This window comes from Beta vulgaris, chromosome 7 (genome assembly GCF_026745355.1).
Source record: "Beta vulgaris subsp. vulgaris cultivar EL10 chromosome 7, EL10.2, whole genome shotgun sequence".
In the NCBI taxonomy this organism is placed as follows: domain Eukaryota; kingdom Viridiplantae; phylum Streptophyta; class Magnoliopsida; order Caryophyllales; family Amaranthaceae; genus Beta; species Beta vulgaris.
In genome coordinates this window covers 46,591,703-46,600,840 of record NC_079208.1, presented here as the reverse complement: position 1 = coordinate 46,600,840, position 9,138 = coordinate 46,591,703, and the positions used below count along the sequence as shown (strand labels likewise).

Here is a 9,138-nt window from a genome sequence, read left to right as displayed (position 1 = left end):
TTTCTCTCTTTTGTTCGGCTCGATCATAATTGACACTACATTAACCTATCAGGTACTATACATTTAGCCAAAACATGCCAGTTAGTTATTCGGGCGATGTAGCCCTATAATTTCTAGATACAAAAACACCACTAGAAATGAACCTTAGATATAGCACTATTGGTAAAAAGCCCATAAGATGCGGTCAAAACCAGGCTTACTGAGGCAGTTTTAGTCCGCATCAGATGGATCCGCAACAGCTAACAAAAAGAACTGATGCGGATCAAAACCGCATCAATATAGTAAGAAACTGATGCAGTTTTCAAGAATGACCGCATCAGATTGTGTGGTTTTTGAAAAAAAAAAGTTACATCAACGAAGTATTAAACGACATCAACGCAGCAACGAAACAAAAGAAATCCAACAAACGAAATTCATAACTCCGCCAAATTTATACAAACGAATTTAGACTAAAAAATAGCATACTGAAAATACAAAATATAACATAAACTAAACAGAAGATGAATTTCAATGATAAAATACATAAATTACAACGAAAATGAAACATAAATTATATAAATTACATAAATCTAAAAATAACCAAATCTAAAATTACATAGCATAAACTAATTAACAGAAAAATAAGAATCGAAAAACGAGAATCAAACGAAATTAAACCTAGGTGTAGAATAATATGAAATTACATGATAATAATCACCACAAAAATTAACAAATTCAACTAAAAAACGAAAAAAAAAAATGCGATGTGTGGGTGGTGGTCGGCGTTTCGAGGAGGTGACGGGTACTAGATCTGGACGTCGTTGAAGAGTTGGCGTTTCTCATCGTGCTTGGTCGCGTTGTTGGTCGGGGTTCGTGAAAAGTTGGCGTTGGCGGTGTGTGGTTAGGGTTTCATGGTTTAGTCACGAGAGAGGAGGATGTGTGGTGGTGTTTGAGAATGAGAGAGGAGAGAGAAGTATGTGTGGTGGTGTTTAAGAACGAGAGAGGAGAGAGGAGAGAGGAGGATGTGTGGTTGAGTAAGGAGGGAGAGGAGGGCGCCGTGAATGAGATAGAGAGGAGGGATTAGGGTTGAGTGAGGAGAGAGGGGAAATAGGTTATGAGAAGGTATGGATTATGTGTGATGGGGTTGTAAAGGAAGGAAATGGGCCACTCGTTTTTTTTTTAGAAAATTTGATGCGGTCCTAGGAACCGCATCAGATTCTTAAAAAATCGCATCAGTTTTTTAATCTGATGCGGGCTATAAGAGGACCGCATCAAATATTCCTCCCAGCTTTCCTTCCAGTTATTTTAATTGATTTTCTGATGCAATTTTGTAAAATCGCATCTGTTACTAGGTGACAGATGAGGTTTTTCCCACTAGTGTAGTAATACCACCGTACCAAGGGATATGGAGAATACCCTCCAGTAGAGATGGCCAACAATATGAACCAATCCAGCCCGACCAGCCCACCTCGTGGGCCGTGTGCGCCGAGTCACGAAAAGCCCGGTCCAGTCCGCCTCGAACTATGAAATTGGTGGGTGGATCGTGGGCTGTTTTTTTTTTTAGTCCAACCCACGAAAGCCTACTAATGAAACCACCCAGCTCGGTACACAAAACCAGTACAGCCCGACCCATGAATCGAACCAGCCCAGCCTAAGTAATGAATCAACCAAATTGTGTATATTTTAATCAAATTGTATATATTTTAATAAAATTGCATATATTGTAATTCAATCAAATTCAAAAAAAAATGAAATTATTCATTAGTATTACTAATTATTTATATTTGAATTAATTTTAAGGGTTTTATGTAACAATAATGAATAATTTCAATTACTCAAAAAATTTGGAAATTTTTTTTTCATGTCGGACCATCAGCCTGGTCCAGCCCGCTAGGCCCACGAACCACCAGAATCGTTCACCAAACCATGAAAATCGGTAATAGACCAGTGTAGGCCAAGATTTTTCAGCCTGTGGACCAGCCCGCCGAAATCGTGAATTTTACGGTCTCATCCTCCGTGAAATCTCAGCCAGGTCCGCTAGGACCCTCGTACTAGCCCACCCAACCCGCACCAGTGGCCATATCTACCCTCCAGTTAAATAACATTCAAAATGTTGGACATATTTTACATCCAAATGACTTGATTAATTCTCCCAATCACATATGTGGCCTCTTATAGGCTTATTTCTACTACTGTTACAACCTTCTCATATTTTGCAATGTTGAATAGTGGCTGTAATCTTGGACTAAGTTACATTACAAGACTTCATTGTTGCTAATAATGAACTTTTTAGCCCAGGTGTAGCTAGGGTGGTAATGAGCAAAAACTTTTGTTGTCTGGGAGAAATGTGCTTCTAAAAGTGAAACCGTAGAAGTGTAACTGTGTCAATAGTTTATCCGTAAGACTTGAAAAATTCTCATGCAATGCAAGTGTTGAAAAAAGAAATATGTGAAGCTTGAAGCTACAGAAACATACGAAGTATTGCAAGCAACTCTACATTGATCAAAAGCAAAGTACAATATGGACTCTATTCGACTATGCCTATATATAAGCTAAATACCACTAAAAGCATCCCTAAAGACTAGGACTAAGAAATCAACAAAAACAAATTAGCTAAGATTATGGCAACACAATTCCACCACTATAAGACTCCAACTAACAAAGAAAAAATAGACCCAACTTCCTAAATAATAGCTACCAGGATTTTGGATCAATTACTCAACAGTCAACACCAAGTCACCAAGTACAAACCAAGTTCAATACACTCAAGATCGTCTATGTGCAGGCAAATGGAGTTGCAATGACCATAAGAGGATCTCGCCTACCAACTGTGAGACCTTGAATTTCCGTCATGTCTAACTTCTCACCAGAGAACTTCCAGTCAAACTCATACATGAGAGTCGCAATAGCAAGCTCAACAACAACCATGCCAAATGATGTCCCTGGACACCCTCTTCTACCTGCTCCAAAAGGAATATATTGGAGATTTTTTCCTTTGAAATCATATAAACTAGTGTTTAGGAACCTCTCAGGGCGAAATTCTTCAGGTTCTTCCCAAAAACTTGGGTCTCTCTGGATAGCCCATGCATTGATAATTACTTGTGTTCCTGCAGCAATGTGGAAACCATTTATCATGACATCCTGCATCGACTCTCGAAAGAGCAACAAAGGACCTGGAGGGTGCAGCCTAAGTGCTTCCTTAATTACAGCTTTCAAATATGTCAGTTTCTCCAAATCATCTTCACATACTCTGTGAGCTTTACCTTGAACGATTCTTCTCACCTCTTCTTGTAATTTTTTCAAAATTCTAGGATGAGTAATCAACTCGGAAATCGTCCATTCTATGAGTGTGTAACTAGTGTCAGTCCCAGCGACAAACATATCCTGCATAGTTAATACAGATTTCAATCCAGTAGAAGCTAGAGCAATGCCGTCTGAGCTAAAGTACTTGAAAAACTGTATAAACTTCGATCTCAAATATTGAAACGGGCCGGGGTCCACCTTTATGAATTTTAGAAGTACATTTTAATTAATTGTTGATCTGTTTATTTTCATACTAACATTCGTGTTTTACACGTGTTACTTTGCACAACTTTGACCATATAAAAATTTAAATAAAATATTGATATATTATGAAAATGTATACTGAGTCTGACTCCAACAAGATCTCCATATGTTTAAATAAACAAGATGTTCAAAGTGAAGTATGTTACTAGTGTCAAAAGTAAAAATAGAAGGAAAGGTAAAAATTATTATTGTTAGGACTTATGAGGAAACGTAGTAGCAAGTAAACAATATAAAGAAATTTAAGCCTCTAAGGAGCAAACATTAAGGCTCTGTTTGGTAGGGCGTATAATATTTTCAGTGTAAAATGATTTTCATGGAAAACAATTTACAATGGAAAACACATTACCAAAATTAGTTTTCCGGTGTTTGGTTACATGTAAGAAAAATGAGGAAATGAAAGGAAAATGAAAGGGAAAATAAGGAGGTAGTGAGAAGAGTATACAAGAGAGATAAGGAAAATAGTTTTCCCTTCATTTTGAAAGGAAAATGATTTTCCATCATTGGGAGAGTAATTTTACCCCAAAGGAAAATAGTTTTACACTCTTTTCCCAACCAAACAATGTAAAACTAAAAATAGAAGAAAATAGTTTTCTAGGAAAACATATTACACCCTACCAAACGGAGCCTAAGTCAATGACCAACGCAAGTTTAATGTGGAAACCTCTCCCAAAATAAATAGAGGAAAAACAACAACCATCTCACTAATTCTTCAACGAATATTAATAAAGTACCAAAATTCACAAATCTCGTGAATTACAGTCTCTTACATATCATTCTTTCTGTAATCTCTCCCCAGTATTTGATGAGCATACAAAATAATAATTCCAAACTCCCTTTATACATCAAGTGAAATCCTATCATGTTAAAATTAGCATCTAAAAAGATCTAACCTAACTAGACCTAGCACAATTAGTAGGTGTGCCGTTTTGTATTTTAAAATTTTGACTTTTCTTCAATTTTACTTGTACCGCAGTCATAGTCGAAAATATGCATCAGAGATGCAATGATAGGGTAACTATTGCAATCATTTGAAAACATAATACTTACCAATATAATAGCTTTGACACTGTCTAGTGGAAGAACATCTTTGTTTTCCCTCTGAATTTCGAGCAAAATTTCCACAAAATTTCTAACATTCTCCTCCTTGTCTGACTCATTGCAAATCGTCCTCCGAGTGCTTAGGCCATTTTGGTGTTCTTGTATCACCTTTTCAAGAAATGCATCCATCCGTGTTGCTACGTCCTCCAATCGACCTTCCAAACCATTCAATCGATCAATCCAACTAAGCCAAGGTACAAAGTCTCCCACACATAAAGCCCCAAGCAACTTCATCACTTCCTCCGAAAGCCTCTCAAAACGAACATCTCCTTCCTGATTACCACTATATTTTCTTCCAAACGATGCTCTACATATCACATCATTTGTGAATGTGACGAGAATTTCCCTCAAATTCACCACTAATGAGCAAGATCTCTTAATCTTTTCAACCATTAAAGCTGCTTCTTCTTCTCTTATTCTCCTGAATGATTGAACTTTTTTGCTGCTTAAGAGCTGCGTGACGCATATACTTCTCATCTGCCTCCAATGATCTCCGTAAGGAGAAAAGGCCATATCATTATAGTTATACAAGAGCCTGCTGATTATACGAGATTTAGGCCTATTAGAGAAGATTGTTTCATGAGTCTTCATGATCTCGCGAGCTGCATCTGCAGATGATACCACAAGGGTTGGCTTGCAACCCATGTATACGAACATAAGCTCACCATGTTTTCTAGACAATGCTTCAAGAGATCGGTGAGGTAATTGACCTAGCTGATGAAGGTTCCCTATGATTGGCAGCTTTGTTGGCGAGGGCGGGAGGTTTTTTCTAGTAGCAGGGGTTTGAAAGAGAAACTTGTAGAAAAATATAACAACGAGTAACACAGGGAGGAAGAGAGGATGGAAAATTAGTTTATGGAATGATGGCAGAAACAAACTATACATTGTTTTTCATATGTTTTGATAAGCCTACTTTTCTCTGAAGAATAAGATCAGAACAAGTTCAGCAGAATGAATGGACACTCAGTGCAACAATATAACAAAAGATTGATCACGTACTGTTACTGTTATGTTGTTTATAGTGTTTTAGTGCCAAAAATTGTGAATACTGCTAGCTAAATTAGTAAATTACAATTGCAGCAGTACGTTACGGATATTCAAATGATCTTGCTGTTTTCCCCAGTAAATTTATGTCGACACAGACCTTTCCTAACTGTGTAACAAATCCGTTTTAAACGCGGTTTATTCTTTTTATCGTTAGTTGCTACATAATTGTAGCTATATATATATTTTTTTTTTTTGTGATTTGATGAAAGTTTTAGATAAGCATCCTTGGTATCCTATCATTGTTGGATTATGCTCCAAAATTAGTCAAATAGTTTTCCTAATAGTTAGAATTAGTTGCTAATAATTAGTTAGTGGGTTAACAAATAGTGGTCTAGATAATGGTCTAGTTAGTGGGATAGCAAGTAGTGGGATAGCAAGTAGTGGGCTACATAGTGGACATGTGATTAATAGTGCTTTGTATGCCTATTTAAAGATTGTTTTGTTTATTCATTAAGTGTGTACATGAAAAATATATAAAAATGTAGTCTTTCTAATTCTCTTCAAGTTTCTCTTTTTTCTCCTTTAAAAATTCTACAATCATTACTGTCTATATCACAATATGATGTTGGTGAATGGGAATGGCTAAGTTCCTTACCGGTTCAACCAGGTCCTTATTGGATCGGCATGGTCAAGATATCAGTAAGTTTCCTACATGCTAGTGAGCAGATGCATAAGATACCGGTGTTCCTAATATACCAACGCCTACTGGGTAACTCACCAGTGCTCCTTGCTTGGACCATCATCAAATGGGCATGGGTCTGATCCAATACTTAATTAATGAGCATATGAGCCTAAAGATAAGTATTAAGACTATAAAATTACACTCAACCAATAGGAGCATTCTCCTACTTTGCCTAGAACACTGGCACCTCCTATAAATACCCCATGATGTGAGTCATAAGGTACGTTCACATATATTAACATACTCTACTTGAGATATACAAGTAATTAACCTTTACTGACTTAGGCATCGGAGGGGGCTTTCTTAGATCGACTTCCGAGATTAGTTCATGTATTATGTCTTGAAGGGAACAAACTAACTTACATGATTGAAGGATATCGGTTCACCTCAATAATAATTATTACATACCAGAACAATTGGCGCTAGAAGGATGGGAGAACTATACCTTTAGTCTCGAGCCACGAAAATACCAGCACACCTACCCGCTGGAATCTAAGTAAGCATTTGGGATGCCAGAAACGGACGAGAACAACACCATTCTAAATGATGCACCGCATGGGTTCAAAACTCCCCAGCCGATAGTTGGGTCTTCCCAGCCACAAGCTGATAAGGGCAAAAAGGTTCCTGAAACCCCTCACCCGCACATATTTGAAATGCTGCAGCATATGTTTATCCCTGAACAACTTAAGAGTGTTGCAGAAGTCATTCAAGCAATGGCAGGTTAAACTGTACCGGCTGGTCGTTCCAACGATCGTCCCCTGAATAGGCCGCACAACCCTGTCAGGAAGATTCGATCTCTCCTAAGTGGCCGTCAGGGTGATCAAGACGGCATGATCAGGATCAGTAGGAACGTTCTAAAGTTGATAAAGAGCCCATGCATGGGGGATGAAGCCGAAGGAGGTCAACAAGATACAGAGGTCCAACAATCATCTCAGCCTAGGAGAGAGAGTGAGTACATCCGGTACCGAGCGCCAGTATCTTTATGTACTTCTCCTTTCTCGATTACTCTACTCCAGGAGCCGATGGAGAAGATCAAAATGCCGACATGCAAGTATAACGGCAAAACAAACCTTGAGGATCATATATCTGCTTATGAAGGACACATGCTGCTTTATACCGACACTGAATCTGTTTGGTGTAAAGTGTTCCCTTCCACTATCTAGCCTGTGATAAGTGTATTTCTAACGCACTTTATGACCTCCTTTTGGTTTACTTTGGTCCTCTTTATTCTCTTTTCTCCTCAGTTCCCTTTCTACTTCTTCACTTGATCATTGATGGATCATAGTGACATTTTACTAGATTTTCGATCTATTTTGATCGAATTTATAGTATATATGCTTTCACCATGTTTTCTCGTGTTTTCATTGCAAGTATGACCCTTTTCGGGACCGAGTATTGCGATATATGGCTTAAGGTACGAGCTAGAAAAATAGAGGGAGCTTGAGGTGCACCCGCATTGAGTTGGAGACGCCCGCACACAATGGTGAGCCCGCACATCCAAGAGGTGCGCCCGCACGTTCAGCTGATTTTGAAGACAAAAAGTCATACAGTCATGGTGCGTCCGCACCCTCACAAAGGTGCGTCAGCACCATATGACGAGGGATCCAGATTTTGAGGCAGAAGGGTGAGGTGCGCCCGCACCTCCTTTTGGTGCGCCCACACCCTTTGTTTCCGGAAAGAAAAAAAATCGAGCCTCATTAAAAATAATAGTTTTGTTTTTAGAAGAGCTTATGCTTTATTGTAGTTTTAAGAGAGTTATTCTAGGGTTTATATTAGAGAGAAAAACACTTTAGTTTTGTCTAGATTTGAGATTAATTCATCATAGTTTGTGATATCGATAACATTCAAGGTACTTTTCATTCAATTTAATTTGAAGTTTCAGTTTTTATTTCATTCTTTTCGTGGTTGTTTTTGTTCTTTCTTATTATTAGTTCTTCATTCTTATAGTCTCATAATTGTTATTTTATTAGTTTAATTATCTCTTAATCATGTTTAGCCTTAGATTAGTCATAGATTTTATGTTTAATTGCTTAGAGTCCATGATTAGTGAGTAGTTTCTTAGCTAGGGTAAGGGTGAAAGTATTGATTAGGGTTTTAAATGTTTTTTTGATGTGATTGTGATGTTTTAATGAAGTTTATGCATTGATCTTGGTGTTTTGAGACCTTAGGATAGATATTGATCACATTTATGCTTTGGTATTTTGGATTCAAATGTTCTTAAATCGAATTTTGAACTCTTTTATCATCCTCAAGAATCAACTTACACTAGTGGAAAAAACCTTATATGTCACTTGTATCAGATGCGATTTTTGTAAAACCGCATCCGAAAATGAACCCAAAAATTGGTGGGAAATTTGGCAAAGATAATCGGATGAAGCCCGAAAAAAAGCGCATCAGATTTAATATCGGATGCGATTTTTTTAAAACCTGATGCGGTTCAGTGGACCGCATCCGAAAATCAGTTTAATGAAGTGCCTTCCCTCCCAACGAAAATCCCGCATCCAAATTAAACACAAAATCCTTCGACCCTCAAACAAAACTCATTGCCCACACGACTGCCCCTACCACTGCGACTGCCCCTACACTGCCCACGCCGGCGACTTGTGCACCACCACCAACACCAGCGACTGCCCCAGCTTCACACCTCAATCTCTCGCACCACCACCAACGCCGACGACTTGCACCTTGTGGGCTTTCATCACTGCTGCCCTAGTTTCGCGCCACCACTGCTTCTCCCTAGCTTCGTTCCCCCTCTTCCCCTCCCT

General features: G+C 38.3%; 1 protein-coding gene across 1 annotated transcript; it reads right to left on the bottom strand.

The window, feature by feature from the left end:
• Nucleotides 1–2,507: 2,507 nt before the first annotated feature.
• On the bottom strand, nucleotides 2,508–6,177 carry LOC104908588 (cytochrome P450 736A117). The gene is made up of 2 exons (XM_010697710.4): nucleotides 4,594–6,177; nucleotides 2,508–3,363 (listed from the first exon to the last, which is right to left on the bottom strand). The coding sequence occupies exons 1-2, from the start codon at nucleotides 5,527–5,529 to the stop codon at nucleotides 2,755–2,757; spliced, it is 1,545 nt and encodes a 514-aa protein (XP_010696012.1). The 5' UTR covers nucleotides 5,530–6,177; the 3' UTR covers nucleotides 2,508–2,754.
• Between the last annotated feature and the right edge of the window lie 2,961 nt (nucleotides 6,178–9,138).

Excerpts from the sequence above, each read along its gene's own strand:
- LOC104908588 (XM_010697710.4), bottom strand. The coding sequence starts at position 5,529 with ATGTATAGTTTGTTTCTGCCATCATTCCATAAACTAATTTTCCATCCT. Across the intron at positions 3,364-4,593 it reads GTGTCAAAGCTATTATATTG|GATATGTTTGTCGCTGGGAC; the intron begins GTAAGTATTATG and ends TTAACTATGCAG.